The 15,874-nt window shown below is 40.5% G+C and overlaps 1 protein-coding gene across 1 annotated transcript in view; it reads left to right on the top strand.

Annotated features, from left to right (window-relative positions):
- Window positions 1–14,729, top strand: part of SPTLC3 (serine palmitoyltransferase long chain base subunit 3) — a 132,855-nt gene extending 118,126 nt beyond the window's left edge. The window contains exons 10-12 of the mRNA XM_025932352.2: window positions 505–640; window positions 6,512–6,641; window positions 11,251–14,729. Of these exons, the coding sequence (XP_025788137.1) occupies window positions 505–640; window positions 6,512–6,641; window positions 11,251–11,364 (380 nt within the window). The 3' untranslated portion in view covers window positions 11,365–14,729. The remainder of the gene's footprint in view (window positions 1–504; window positions 641–6,511; window positions 6,642–11,250) is intronic.
- The last annotated feature ends 1,145 nt before the right edge of the window (window positions 14,730–15,874 follow it).

Here is a 15,874-nt window from a genome sequence, read left to right as displayed (position 1 = left end):
CTTAGATGAGAAACAACTTAATGGGTCAGCTCAAGTTGGCTAAAACAACTGGTGTGTGTGTGTGTGTGTGTGTGTGTGTGTGTGTGTGTGATTTCTTGTCACATTCCCTTTCCCTGAATTAATGTCTTTAAAGCACTTAGAACAGAATCCATACATGGTAGGTACCTAGTAAATGATAGTTCATTTCCTTCCTTCTTACTAGACACCCTTTTTGTCCCCTCATCACCCCACAGACTAGCCTACTTTTAGTTGCTAGCAGTACCTAATAACACAATTCCCCCCCCACCCACCCACCCATTGGATCCTGTCTTCCAGACTCAGGACAGTTCTCAGATATCAGTGCCCACACTTGCTCACCAAGAGATATTACCCACCCTATTTTGACCCCCTCCCAGCTAACGACGCAGGTCTGCAGAAAGACTTAGGAATGCTTGCCAAGTCAATCTGACCTTTGCTTCTCTCTTCCTGGTGGTATTGATGGATTTCATGCCTGTTTCCTTTCAGGGCTTCAGAGAGTACGGCAACTTGCAAAAAATACAAGATACTTCAGACAGAGACTGAACGAAATGGGATTCATTATCTATGGCAATGAGGAATCTCCCGTCGTTCCCCTGCTCCTTTACATGCCTGCTAAAGTAGCGTGAGTATTCAGTAGACTCTCAGAATAACAGTGGAGCCTCAGGGTGATCTGACAAAGACAGTGCTTCTGACTCTATGAGGCTCCTTCAGCACTGGCATTGCTTATGCACTTTGAATGGGGTGCCGAGTTCAGAATTCATTTGTATAGTTTCTTGGAAGCCCCTGGCCAACCCATCAGCAGGGCCTTTTCACAGGTCTTCTAAGAAGGGAATCAAGGGGCACATGGGTGGCTCAGCTGGTTGAGCATCCAACTCTTCTCTTGATTTCAGCTCAGCTCATGATCCCAGGGTCATGTAATTGAGCCCCACATCGGGCTCCACACTGAGCATAGACCCTGTTCAGGACTCTGTCTCTCTCCCTCTCACTCTCTCTCTTTCTCTCAAGTAAAAAACAAATTAAAAAAAAAAAAAAAAAAAAGGAACCATGTGCTAAGGCTCACCACTTTTGAGCTCTGTGAATTTGGGTGTCACCCGCTGGGTCTCAACTGTAAATTAAGGATGAACCTGTTCCTCCTTCTGCCCCATGATCTTTTTCAAGGAGAACTTCTGAAGACCATCTCTCCCAACATGTGAAAACAACATTACCAGGCTCTGTGCTTTCTCCACTGATTTTTCATGGCCATCCTCAGAAGAAGGCACCCTTATTTCAAGTGTGGGAGAAACTGAGGCTGATAACAATTAAATAGTTTGCCCAAACTCCTACAAGTTAAGCAGTAATAAAATCAAGAGACTACCAAGAGACAAACCCAAACTTGGGCTCATGCTCTGAACACCAAACTTTAAGCCTCCCCTATAAACCTGTGCGGAGTTGTTTCCCATTGATTACAGCTCTGAAATTGAGCATGAGAATAGCTGCATAAAGAGAAAAAAATGACTATTTCTCAATACGGCATAGACAATTTTATACATGAGCCATTCTCCAACCTGCCACACACTACCTCTGTTATTAAAAGGAACTTAATTAAAATCCTTTCTAAATGTAAAATATTTATTTGGGTGTCTGGCCATGTGCACGATAGAAAGTAATAGTCAACATATATTTATGAGATTCTACTGGTCCTGACTCTCCTGCAACATAACCCTATTGTTGGAATTTTTTTTTTTTTGACTCTCTAACAGTCTCAATAGATTGGCAGAGTATTTTAAGTATAGATAAGGGGCTCTGGGGCTATCAGTTGAGAACTCATGATGGTTAGGAATGAGTTATTAGTTTCTGAAAGATTGATTCTTCAGCATATGCTTTTGTGTCATTTCACCACAGCAAAATAACAAAACACACATATGAGTTCTTTAGTGTGCCACACCATTACCATCAGTGGGTCCTTTGTTCACAGATCTGGGTCAGGCTATGCATGTAGTGGGCAAGAAGACAGTGTGCTACAGAAACATCACACAGGATACTGCTCTGTACTTATGGCAGGGAGGAGGTATAACTGTGATTCAAAATAGCAGATAATCCCAAACCCTTTACCATCTGATTTCAGAAGGCACAAAAGAAAGCCTATGTTTAATCAGAGTGGTTGGCAAAATGGGGTGTTCTGGAAGTAAGATTCCACACTTAGCCCATGTCTATCTAATATTTTATCACTAGCTCAAATGAAGACACCAATTTGTTTTATTTTTGAGAGCCTCAAGTGCACAACACCGGAGGGAGGCAGTAGGGAGTGTAATGGATAGTTCTGACTTTGATGGTGGAGGTTGGAAATAGAATCTCAACATGCTGGAAAAATGAATCCATGTAATAAGAAGAGTTCACAAATAGTAAAAACAAATGCATTTAAATTCAATAATTCAACTTTGCGATAGCAAAGAGAGAGGGAGTACCTCTGCTCTTTTATATGTCGGGAATCCTAACTGGACAACAGCCAATATGAAAAATAAAAACAGGGTGTTACTTGTAAAAGTATGCTCCTTGGTGTATTGAGGAGTCTGGAATGAGAAAGGATTTGACCCTACCTCTTCCTACCTGGGGGATCTTGGACAAGTTGTGCAAACTTATGAAGCCCCAGTTTTCTCATTTTTAAAATGGGATGTAAGGGGCGCCTGGGTGGCGCAGTCGGTTAAGCGTCCGACTTCAGCCAGGTCACGATCTCGCGGTCCTTGAGTTCGAGCCCCGCATCAGGCTCTGGGCTGATGGCTCAGAGCCTGGAGCCTGGTTCCGATTCTGTGTCTCCCTCTCTCTCTGCCCCTCCCCCGTTCATGCTCTGTCTCTCTCTGTCCCAAAAATAAATAAACGTTGAAAAAAAAATTTTTAAATGGGATGTAATTGTGCCTATTTCATAAGGCCATTGTGAAGATTAAGCAAAATGAGGCCTATCAGAATAAAACATGTTGTTTCTTTTTTTTTTTTAATTTTTTTTTTTTTAACGTTTATTTATTTTTGAGACAGAGAGAGACAGATCATGAACGGGGGAGGGCCAGAGAGAGGGAGACACAGAATCCGAAACAGGCTCCAGGCTCTGAGCTGTCAGCACAGAGCCGGATACAGGGCTCGAACTCACGGACCGCGAGATAGTGACCTGAGCCGAAGTCGGCCACTCAACCGACTGAGCCACCCAGGCGCCCCTGTTGTTTCTTATACAGGAGCTGGCCATGTGCACGATGGTCTAGGTGGGAACTGTTATTAATAGTAGTATTAACTATCAATGTACATAAAGCATTTAATATAGTACTTGGTATACTATAATAACTTAATCAATGGTAGTTATTATTATTACTGCTACTTCTACTACTACGATTATTATTATTGTTATTAGTTTCAACTGAGTGCAAAAATGAATCACCATGGTTGCATGGCTCTCCAAAATAATTATTGCAATCTTTGGCTGCATTAATAAAAATAGACTTTCCAGGAAAATAGTAGGTAGATATCCTGCTATTGTCCGTATCATATATGCTATGTTAGACACCGGATGATGTGTCTATCTAATGCCTTCCAGTTTCACATGGTATTTATGGAGGAGATGATGTGGCTGAACACTGATTATATGCTGAGTAAAGACTCTTACATCAGCAATCACTCACCAAGGCTGGGATGCTTAGTCCTAGTTTACAAATGAGGACAGAGACCCACAAAAGTTAAACTGCTAAGAGTCACTCGGATTGTAGATAGTAGAGCCCAGAATTTTTTTTTTTAATTTTTTTGTTAACGTATATTTATTTTTGAGACAGAGAGAGACAGAGCATGAACAAGGGAGGGTCAGAGAGAGGGAGACACAGAATCTGAAACAGGCTCCAGGCTCTGAGCTGTCAGCACGGAGCCCGACGTGGGGCTCGAACTCACGGACCGTGAGATCATGACCTGAGCCGAAGTCGGCCGCTTAACTGACTGAGCCACCCAGGTGCCCTGAACCCAGAATTTAAAGCCAGTTCCATTGGCCTCCTACACCAGAGCTCTTTGCAGTGTATAGCACGGCCTCTGAAGCTTCAGTCCACGGAGGAAAACATGCACATCTCATTAAAGCAACACAGACTATAAGTTTAACTCTCTTTAATGTCATCTTTGGTGAATCAAAAGGCATCAATCACTGCAACGGAAAGAAAAATCGAATTGCTTGGGTTGTCTATGGAAACTTAGAACAGGTTAGTTACAAAAGGTAATATCGTGTATTGTTGGCAGGAGTTGCTGGCAAGGGCCTCCCTGCTGCCTGGCCTTGTTTCCTTCTCAAATACTTCTTCAATGGAAAGTTTATACATAGAAAAGCTTTTGAGACAAGGAGTTAATTGTAGAAGCCAGTGTATGAGCACTTGATCTTTCATTTGCTCATTTTAAACCCTTTGATTTTACTAAAGAATTGTGATTTCTCCACATTTCCACCAACTGCAGAATGAAAATAAAGTCTCTAGCCACATATCCTTTTGGGCAAAGTTTTGTTGCAGCTCTTACCACTGGAATCTTCTATGACGTTCAGTACAATGTGATTTCACCCATGAAACATTCACTCAGATAATCAAGAATGTATTTATTATTTGGTACAGAGTTTACCAAATAAACTTGGGCCTTGTGATACACTTGGAGGATGAGAGGATACAAGAGGTGGGGATGCTGTACATAATGCAGTGCTAATATTTTTATTATTATTATTATTATTATTATCCACATAGTTTGGTTTCTTGCAGCCCACACTGGCTTTAATTTGCTTTGGGGAGTACAAATCCAGAGGCTCATTATATAAAATGTTCAGGGCAATCAGACACATTAACTGGAGAAGGCCAGGTTTAGTAGTGTAAATTTTAAGCCCAAAAGTGCTCCAGGGAGGCCTCAGATTAGCCTAATGAATCAACAGTCATATATTTTGCTCTGCATTCTTTGGCAAAACTCGCTTCCTCTGGTACAAAGAGAAACATGCAGACAGTGAAAATGGTCTTTTGGGAGTCCCGAAAAGTAGCCTGAGATCATGGGTCAGGTAGTTTGTATTCTAGCAATAAAAGCCCTTGCCTTGTTTCTCAGATAATTATGAGCTCTCATCCTGTGTAGTTCCATGGGCAGCCTTCCATAGGGTGAACAAGAAAGAGAAAGAACAGACTCTGTTTTCAAGCTTTCTCAGAAAGCTTCGTCTCCTTGTTAATCTTCCCAGTCCAAATAGAAGGCGTATCTTGCCTTGCATAGGCCACAGGGCCAGAGAGGCAGTGTTCTCAGTAGGTCTTGCAATCTCCATCACTTTGTCTGATAACATGCATTCTGCATCAGGTAACCAAAAAGGCAGACAGCTCCATGGCAAGAGGAATGAATAAATGAACAGGCCCATTCTCCACGTCTGGTTCAAGAATCCTTCCTGAGTTATGACTGGAAGGTTTGTGTGGTGCTGTCAGCTTTCAGCCTAAAATAGGACACCAGAAACCTCTTAATGCTAAGAACAGATCTGAGGCATTTACCTTAATTGTGGGCAGAGATATTTCGTAATTAAGGTTTCCCACAGAGAGCAACAGAGCACAAAATGGGCAAAGATTCACTTGGGGGCACATGCCTTTTTGTCTGATGTTGGCTCTTAGCACAAAAAAATTGCAGACTTTGAGAGCTTGATATTCTAGAATTGTCACTGAGATTAGCTCTGTGAAAGAAGGAGGCTAGAAGAAGATAAGAGAAAGGAATCATAGTTTAGAAAGGTTTTACCCTGTGTCAAAAAGCATTGCAGTTATAGGACTTATATCCTACAGGCTGCATCTACGGACCAGCCACTCTGTGTATGCACATTTCTTTCCCTGTCTCCCTCCCCATTTCCCCTTGAACCCAGTCAATGGGTTTATTATCCCTGACCATACCTGGATGTATTTATTCACACAATAAAAAATGAGGAGACCCTTGCCGTTTTCCATGTCTGGTTTAATGAGGGCAAAAAATATATATCTTTGGCTCTGGAGTGAGAATACATACAGCTCAGGATTGGCTCCTGCAGACCCTCAGATCCTGGTTCTCAAATTCTTGTCACTAAGTACAGGCTTCTTGAAATTTCCGTATTCTGTTATTGGTATTAAATTTTTAAAACATACAACTTTGCACTTCATGTATGTTCTTTCTTTATGCAATTGCATTGTGTTAGCTTTGGGGTTTTTATTCCTAGAAACCCTTCAGACAAAGGATGCCAACTTGTTAAACCAGGGTTATATACATCAGCTTTTTTTGCTCTATGTCAGAGACTCAGTACTCACAATGCTCTAATGAATGTGCTGGACCCGATAATATACACACTCAGCCATGGGTGCCATGGAAGAACTGCCCCATTTCCTTGTCAATTATATGTGACAGAAGCTTAGTAACTTTAATCATTTTTACTTATTGATATAAAATAAGAAATGTCAACTAGCCATATTCTTTCTCCTGCCATGTAACTTTGTCATCTCTCAGTTAACCTCCTCTTTTACCTTTCCCATAGGGCTTTTGCAAGGCATCTATTAAATAGAAAAATCGGGGTGGTGGTCGTTGGATTTCCAGCTACTCCCCTCGCAGAAGCTCGGGCTCGGTTTTGTGTTTCAGCAGCACATACCCGGGAGATGCTAGACACAGTAAGTACACGACAGGCCAACAGAATCTCCAGCACTGGTGCCTTGCATTCTGAACACATTCATTTATTGAGCTAGCTTCGGTGTCCCTGGGTTTCTCTTGGTGGTGTAGAAAAACAACACTCATAAACTCACTGCTAAAAAAGCAAGGGTATGCCAACAACGTCCAACAATGTGATCAACTCAGGGGATAGAAAAGAAAATGAGTTTAGTGAAGACTTAACTCAAGTCAGTATTTGGCTTCATAAAACAGACTGAGTAGCCACATGTTATGCTATTTACTTGTTCTTAAATGCAAAAGCTAACCTGACGTGTTATTTCAGCATTAACTTCCCACAACCTGACATTTTTCGTAGCCACCAAGCCCATCATAATAAAATATGATCCAATGAAGCAACGTGTTGGAAAAACAATAACAAAGACAGATCTATCATATCATCCAGACCTACATGACGTGTAAACGATTTAAAAACCACATTTCATTGTCCTTTGGTTTTGATCTTTATGTGAATGAGTGATATCAGAAAACTAAGCCATCTTAATCAGTGTGGGGTTGATGGAACTGTCTCATAATGTCAATGCAGTTTAGCAAACACACTGACTGTCTAGTATGTGCAAAACCCTAGGGCAAAAACTCTAACAGGTGGTACTAATAAATAAGCAACTAGTGATAATATTGGACAAAATAAATTCATCTTGGAAAAGAAATATGGACAACTGTGGAAGCATGAAGGTAGAAATGATATATGAGATTACATGAATTCGTTCATTACATATGAATAAGTTATGTGCAAAGATGTGAATTAATTATGTGTATATGTGTAATATACATACACATATAATGACTCATAATATATAAAGATATATATGGATATGGATATTATATATATATTTTACAGGAGAGGTGACTTTTGAGCTAGGCCTTTTTTTTTTTAATGTTTATTTATTTTTGAGGGAGAGAGACAGAGCATGAGCAGGGGAGAGGCAGAGTGAGAGGGAGACACAGAGTCCAAAGCAGGCTCCAGGCTCTGCGCCGTCAACACAGAACCTGATGTGGGGCTCGAACTCATAAACTGTGAGATCATGACCTGAGTGAAAGTCAGACGCTTAACTGACTGAGCCACCCAGGCACCCCTGAGCTAAGGCTTTTTTAATAAAAGTTATGGAACATCATCCAAGGTTTCTGACCAAAGGAGTGACATAATCATGTTACTACAAAATAAATGTAACAAATTGATTGGAGAAGGAAAAGGCAAGATGAAGGGACCTAAAATGGAGCTGTTTGAAAAAAAAAAAAAAAAGAGATGACAAGATCAATGGCAGTAGAAACAAAAGAAACGTATATATGAACAGACATCGTAAATGCACGGAGCTGCCAAGACTTGGCAAATGATCACATGCAGGGAACATTTGGGAAGAGGGAATCAAAGATAATTCAAGGTCTCCAGACCTGGTGAATGGAAGGATGGTAAAGCTAAACCATTTATATGAGATAAGGTATGCAATAAAGAACAGCAAATCATCGGGGCGCCTGGGTGGCTCGGTCGGTTGAGCGTCCGACTTCGGCTCAGGTCATGATCTCGCGGTCTGTGAGTTCTAGCCCCGCGTCGGGCTCTGTGCTGACCGCTCAGAGCCTGGAGCCTGTTTCAGATTCTGTGTCTCCCTCTCTCTCTGCCCCTCCCCTGTTCATGCTCTGTCTCTCTCTGTCTTAAAAATAAATAAATGTTAAAAAAAATTAAAAACAAAAAGAACAGCAAATCATCAATGAGACTGGAGGAACAAAACAAGTTCAGTTTTAGACAGGTTGGGATTATATGTCTCTGGGCCACCTGTGGAAAAGAAAATCAGATTCTAAGCTTGGGAGCATATGCAATGCTGGAGCTTCTGTAGTTTAGGCAGCTGAGGGATCATGAAAGCAAAGGTAGAGGATATAATTGTCCAAACACAAGTGAACAGGCCAAGGACAGGCTCCGGCAGAGTGCCCATCTCCCAGCGTAGACACGGGAACCACAGGTGAGGAACGAGACTTCAGTGGGGCTAGAGGAGTCTGAAAAGACACAAACTAGTGTAGTGTTAAACACAGTAAGAAGGAAAAAGTTTCAGGGAGGGGAAGGATCAAAGTGTCTCCAAGAGATGGGAAGAAGCTATTGGATTAGCAATTAGCAGGAGCTCGATGTTCCTCCAAGCAGACAGGTTTAGGAGAATATAGGGGACAAAAATAAGAATACAACAAATAAAAAAGTGAATACTTTGAGCTCCAATAATAAACTACACACACATACACACAGAGTCTCCATGTCTTTCTGCTTCACCATTACATTCTTAGGACTTAAACCAATGTATACTCCAGAGTACATACATAATAACAACTTTCTGCATGGCACACTAATAACTGAGCAAATTCTAGGTCTTTGAGATGATGGGTGAACTTTGTTGTTGTTCTTTGTATCTTTCCATATTGCCCAGGTTCTCTAAAATGAGTTATTTCTAGTGATTAACTTTAACAAATTATTTATTTTTTTCAAAAAGTAGTCAAATATTTCAAGGAGTTTGACAGTAAAAGCAAAAAAAAAATAGGTTTAGAAAAAGCGCTTGAAAATTGGGAAATACTTGAGCATGTTTACACATTAAGGGAGGAAAAAAGTAAAGAGAGCAGCATTAAGCATGGTAGAGCAAAGGAAATGGCCAGGGAGAAGCTCCCAGAGATGACAGAAGGAGATGGGCAGCAGAGGTGGATTTGTATTTTTTGTGATCTCAGCAGCATTGAAACATTCATGAATGCCCAACTCTGTAGACATCAGACCTTGTGATTCTCTGTGCAAGTTCTTAATTCCTTTGGACTACCTGGTTTGGAAGGAGCACTGAGACATCATCTAGACAGATGCCTCTAAACTTTTGAAATCAGGCACCTACATCAATAAAAAATTGTGAGCATATTCCTCAATATACACATCAGGGAAAGTGAAAAATGACCCATGAACAGCCAGGGCATTAAGGTAACAACCGAACATTAACACTCACAGAAAATACATATTAGACAAGTCTCCTCCATGACCATGTTTGGAACAAGACAGAGTCGAAGCCACTTTACAAACACAAAATGCCTCAGAATTTCCTTCTTCTAACATGATTGCTGCTCCTTTACCAATCACCCCACCTTAGGCATCCTGCCCTCCACCTAAGAATTTGGCACATAGCCAATCACTGAATTTCTCCTGCTCCAGACAACATCCAACCCAGAACTGGTCCCTGCTTCCTTAGAGTCATCTGGAGCACAAGTCCAAATGTGATAAGGAGACCTTCCCAACTCCCTCTTCCTAAGATGGTTCTTCTGAAATACACACTCCCAGCTGCAGCAACTGGAATAAACCTACCTTCATTTGAGTACAGGTGTGCTCTGGGTAGTCTGATCAATGGGCTTCAACACAAATCCATTTATAAGTTATATATGCATTGTCAATATATTACGTACATTTTGTAGCAGACACAAAAATGGAAGCTAAAAAGGTTGAAATTAACCTGAATAGAAAAGCCTATGTTCTCCTCCCATACCTTCCAGGAATTGTCTTTCCTACCCCCGCCAGGTATGTAGATGCACGCCCTGTATTACTCCACCCTGCCTTCAGCAAAGAGCAACAGACACTATCCTAGTTGATGTCCTTTTAAATCCAACTTTTGTTACTTTGTCTTAGTGCTTAGATTTGCTGGAAAAATTTAGAAAGTACATTGAAGTAAAAAGAACATTTTAACCACCCGTAATGCTACCACCCAGAAATAGATGAGTCTTCACATGTTGGTGGGTACCTAACTTGATGCCAGTTTGAAAGACTTCCCAAAGAGGAAAATCCTTATGCTCCACTAATCATTCGTTCCAGTGTTAACAAACATCTTCCCTTTTTCAAAGCATTAGATCCTAATATCGTCTGTCTCAATGGACAGGGTAAGAAAGGCCTAAAAATGTTAAAAGGGCATATCCCCAGTACCATAAGATTAGTCATATATTAGATTTTGTCTGTCCTGGATCTTGGTTGTTTCTCGGGAAAACTGGGGATACATTTTCCTGCCTGAATGGAGAGAACTGAAATGGATGAGTTCTTGGTCCCTTAAGGTTTTAAGTTTGATGATTCCATGGAACACAGAAATGAGTGTTTAATAGCTGGGGTAGGGAAATTTGGGAGAGAGAAGAAGACACTAATCAGCTCCCACAGTGTTCCATTTTGCTCTTGGCCATTTATGTCATGAAGACATAACCCAGTTGTAACCTGCAACCTTAACTTTTTCTTCCACAAGGTTATATATAATTCATTAAATTTTAAAATAAGGCCTGAAAGGGTAAGCATGCATCAGATACTTTTATTCCTCTCTTCACACCCCCAAAATAAGTTAAATATTCATAATATGGGGTAGGCTGTTAAAGAATATGAAATAAAATGAATTAGCTTCTAAGATTCTTCTACACCTGGTTTGTAAATCACACCTTAATGATTTGGATCTTTCTCCTTTTCTTTAAAATCAAAGAAGATGGCAAAAGAAGATTGTATCTCTGAGGCTCTGGATTGCAGAGCCATTTAGGAGTTTAAAGAATAACTGATGGAAGGCAATCTCTTTGCAGGTTTTGGAAAACCTGGATGAAATGGGTGATCTCCTGCAACTGAAGTATTCCCGGCACAAGAAGTCAGCGCGCCCTGAACTCTATGATGAGACAAGCTTTGAACTGGACGATTAAGTCTCCTGGTCCCGAATTGCACCTAAAGACTTTGCCAGAAAGACCTCCCTCCCTGCCTCAAAAGGAACATAAATGGATTTCTCCCCCTTTCTAAGGACAATTTTGGTTTCTGAACCAGCTGAATTGAACTGAAGGAAATGTCATGTTTTTAATGTCTCCAATCTGGAACTGCAAAGACAAAAATATGGTTCCAGATTTTAATTTTTCTCCTCATCCAAGTATCCTGCTACAAACACATGCACACGCACGCATGCGCACACGTGCACATACACACACTCACACGTACACACACACACACACACACACACACACACACACACTTCCTAGAACATTTTTAATGGCAGTGAGCCTGTGTTTTAGCTGCTACTGTGCAGCCTCTTTGGTCCAGACTCTTTCAGGCATTCCAACCAAATGAGAGGGTTTTGATTTTTAATTCAGTAGATTCTCACTCCGTGTTTACTTATTTCATCTGCAGACATGAGCAGAGGTGGTGGGCAATAGCTGACCTCCTTGTTTCACCCATGAATGCCCCAGCTAGAACTCATCTGTATCATGGGAAGCTCCAGGCAGGAGGGTAAAGAAATATTGCTTCTACCATTTGCCACATTTGGACTTTTTCCAAGGACAAGTGTCAAAAGCCATAGTTAACGTTTGGAGGGAGAGAGCAGAATCGGCCAACAGTGACTAAAGACGTCTTTGAAGGAAACTTTCCTTTTCCTCTCGCTGGTTTCCTACAGTTTTACAGCTGAGCTTTTGAGATTTGGAAAATCCAAGACTTTTGTTTCATAAGGAAGGGGGCAGAAAGCAAACACAAGCCAATTTTAGGCCTAGACTAAAACTGTAATGTTATAGCAACTGGAAGGTTGTCTGTGCCATGTGGAGTGAATGTTTAGCTTGCGAACATAGCCCTTATTACTTTAAGGAATGAGTTGTCATTTTCCTATTAAATTTTGAGTAAATGGTGAGATTCAATTTCCTTTAGAGTTGACTCTCAAGACTATACTTGAATGTATTGATTCAAAAACAACATTTAAAAGCAACTTCTATTCAACTTTTTTAACACTGACACCCCCATTCAGACCTATTGAGTTCTTACTGTCTGCTGGCACACGAACTCCAATTCTGGTGTAAAGTAGGCTTATACACTATTGAGCGACTAATTGTAATTTACCTCCGTTCTCTCTCTGTCTCTTTCTCTCTGTCTCTGTTATGTCTGTCTGTCTTTCTCTCTTTCTAAATGTGAACACAAACTTATCTGGAATAGTACCCTTTTGCTAATTGGATCTAGTTGGTATGGAAAAAGCCAGTGGAAAACCTTATCTTTAACAAGCTCCCAGATGGCTCCCAGATTTGGAAACTCCAAAGAGCAATGGTGACCTTTTAGCAAAGCTTCTGTAATAGTTTGAATGAGTTACAGAACATTCCACTCCATCAAATGACAGTATAAACAAATCACTTCAAGAGAGGTTTGACTTGTGACACAGATGGACCCAAGCTTTCATGCTGTGCACCGAGAAAGAAACCCAGCCTGAAGCACCAGTGTTGGATACAGCAATATGCCCTGATGCTCACAACTTATTAAAGGATAAAGGTGATGCGTGTAGAGAGCTTTTTATGGGGAAAGTATAACCCCTACTAGGTACATCAGTTTAAAAGTGGATCGCAATGGTAAAGTTTCTCATAAACATTTGTTAGGATCACTCTTAGCAAAAGAGGAGAGGGAGTGGTTCTGAAAATGCAGTTGCCCCATCCCAGGACTAATATTGATAACTAAATTCCAACTTTTCCCAATGAATTGGCATAGGATTACTTATGCAAAGAAAATATATGTAGTATAAATGTCCCCAAAAAAGGAAGACATGTAGGTCTTCTCACTCGAGAATGTGCACTTAAGTGTGCCTGGGTGGCTCACTCAGTGAAGCGCCGACTTCGACTCAGGTAATGACCTTGTGGTTCATGAGTTTGAGCCCCGAGTCAGGCTCTGCACTGCCGGTGTGGAGCCTGCTTGGTATTCTCACTCTCTCCTCTCTCTCTGCTCCTCCCCTACTCATGCCTTCTCTCTCTCTCAAAATAAGGAAAGAAAGAAAGAAAGAAAGAAAGAAAGAAAGAAAGAAAGAAAGAAAATGTTCATTGAAACAAAATTGATTCTAGTTAATTATCCAAAATGCATAAGTGTGTTCAGTCCTATAGAGGGAACAATAGACAAAGAGGCCAGTGAAACATCTGGGCTTCACCTGAGGTACAGTAAGCAGTAAACATCCCCTTCCATTCTGGATGTCCATGACCTTCATACACATCTTCACACCCACGCTTTGAGTTTTAAGCTTATAAAGGGATGTCTTTGTGACCAGTGTGCCTTTTATGGAAGATCCGGAGTCTAAGTCGTGATAGGAAAATAATTACTTACCCACCCGGCCTGGGGAGCAAGGCGGACATTACTCCTACTCCTGTTTCATCAAGATCCTAGGGCAATTTATTACATTCTCAAGTGCAAGATTAAAAAAAAAAAAAAAAAAAAACACTCTGTCAGAGGGTCTACACTGAATACACTTATGAGGACAACTAAATGCAATGCACATTAGGAGGGGCCCAGATCCCATAGGGCTGGTAATATAAGAGCACATGTCATATAGAGTGAAGTTGGTTAAGAGGGTGATTGTGAGAATTTTTAATTTTTATAAGAAAATATCTGCTAGGTTAATAAAAGCATAATTTCAAATCAATAGGGATTATTGAATCTCAGTAACTATACCACAGCCAAAATGTCCCTTTGGCCAGTTCTGTTGAGAAAGAGAATTTTCTAACAAAACTCTGTTATGCACCCCAACCTTCCCAAATGCATACACACACACACACACACACACACACACACACACACACACACACACTTTCCCCTTCCTTTACAGAGCAAGCAAGAGTATAAAGGTACAGAGATGAGAATCTGGCTTGCTGATAGATACATAGATAGATGGAAGATGTTCTAAAAATGGCCTTTAGTGAAACAGTAGATAAAGGATGCAGACTGATTTTGTAAGGGAAATACATTTGTGTAACGGAAATGGCATAGATACATTCCTAATCTTATTATGGAACTGTATTGTGGATGTTTGGCTACATTGCCTTTCAGCATGCTTTGGTTTGACAGACACCATGGGCTTCAGAATTTACTAGGAAGCTTGTTAAAATGCAGATCCCTGGGCCCCACGCCAGACTTAACTGAATTAGAATAGCTGTTGGTGCTCAGGAATTTACATTTTAGCAAGTCTCCTCAGGGGATTCTAATCCATGTCATAATTTGAGAACCATTGTTGGAGTTCTTGTTTTGACTGATCAGTTGTCTCTAATTAAACATAACAGAAACTTTGTCCTGAGTGTCTGTTGATAATTAAGGGTGCTTATACTACTAAAGTAAAGTGAATTATTCCAACCTTTTCTCCTCAATGGGACATATTGTTCCCATTTTCCAGGTACTTTCTTTTTCTACAAAATTGGATATTTGCCTCTGATTATTTATTTATTCCAACAACAGCTCTTGAATAGGGTAAAAGTCTTAACAGTTCTTCAAACATGCAATGCTCCTCTGTATTTTCTACAGAGATAGCAAATTTTATAAATGGCTTACTCTTACTTAAAATATTTGATAAGGAAACTTTAACTCTCTTAAATATGTACTTTGATTTACGGCAGTAATAACAATTATACTTTGAACTTATCTGGTGATCTCTTGGCCATTTTTCCTAGTCTCAGTATAAACAACTTATTTGAAGTCTGTTTTCTCAGAACACCCTATGTAGCTGTGTAATTTTAAGAAATTAAAAGGTGTCTGTATTTTAAATGTTTTGAAGCAATTATTATGGGACACTGTCTTACAGTATTGTGGGCTGTGTGTGTGTGTGTGTTTCACTGAAACACTTGAGGTGACCAATGTCATTTCATTCTGCCTATGAAATGTTAGTTTCTTTAATAGACAAATCACCAAAATAGACAATATAAAAAATAATTGATGGTTTTGTGTTAGTTTGGGTTACCCTAAATAAAGACTCAGAGATTTGCATTTAAGAATTCCATTAAGGAAAATTGGCAAGAGTGGTAGTGCTGACTTGAACTGTGTCAAAAGAACCAATTGTGCCCATCTGTTTCCACCTCCTCCTTCTGTGACGTCACCTTGGTAGCTTGAATTTGGCCATGTTGAAAGTATTTACACCATGGAAATTGGCAAACACTACAGATCAGGTACCTGGAGAGCCATCTATTAAACCTTTACCAGCACACCACTGAAACCACATACAATGGGACAATATCTAGGATGGAGCAAGGAAACAGGATTGGAAAAAGGAGAAGACTGATTTCATCGTAATAAAGGCCTCAGTCAATCCCATGGAGGGCTATGCAACAGAGATGGCCTGTTAGAGTTATCTCAAAATGAAGCAAAGGAGACAAGCCTCTATGTTCTTTCTGCCATCAACTAATCATGAGATACAAGTTACCAAGGTACAGGTGTGGGAGAGGG

The sequence above is a fragment of the Puma concolor genome, chromosome A3, assembly GCF_028749965.1.
Source record: "Puma concolor isolate L17-30 chromosome A3, mPumCon1.1.hap2, whole genome shotgun sequence".
Classification (NCBI taxonomy): Eukaryota; Metazoa; Chordata; class Mammalia; order Carnivora; family Felidae; genus Puma; species Puma concolor.
The sequence above is the reverse complement of the archived record's forward strand: the minus strand, read 5'-3'. Positions and strand labels throughout refer to the sequence as shown.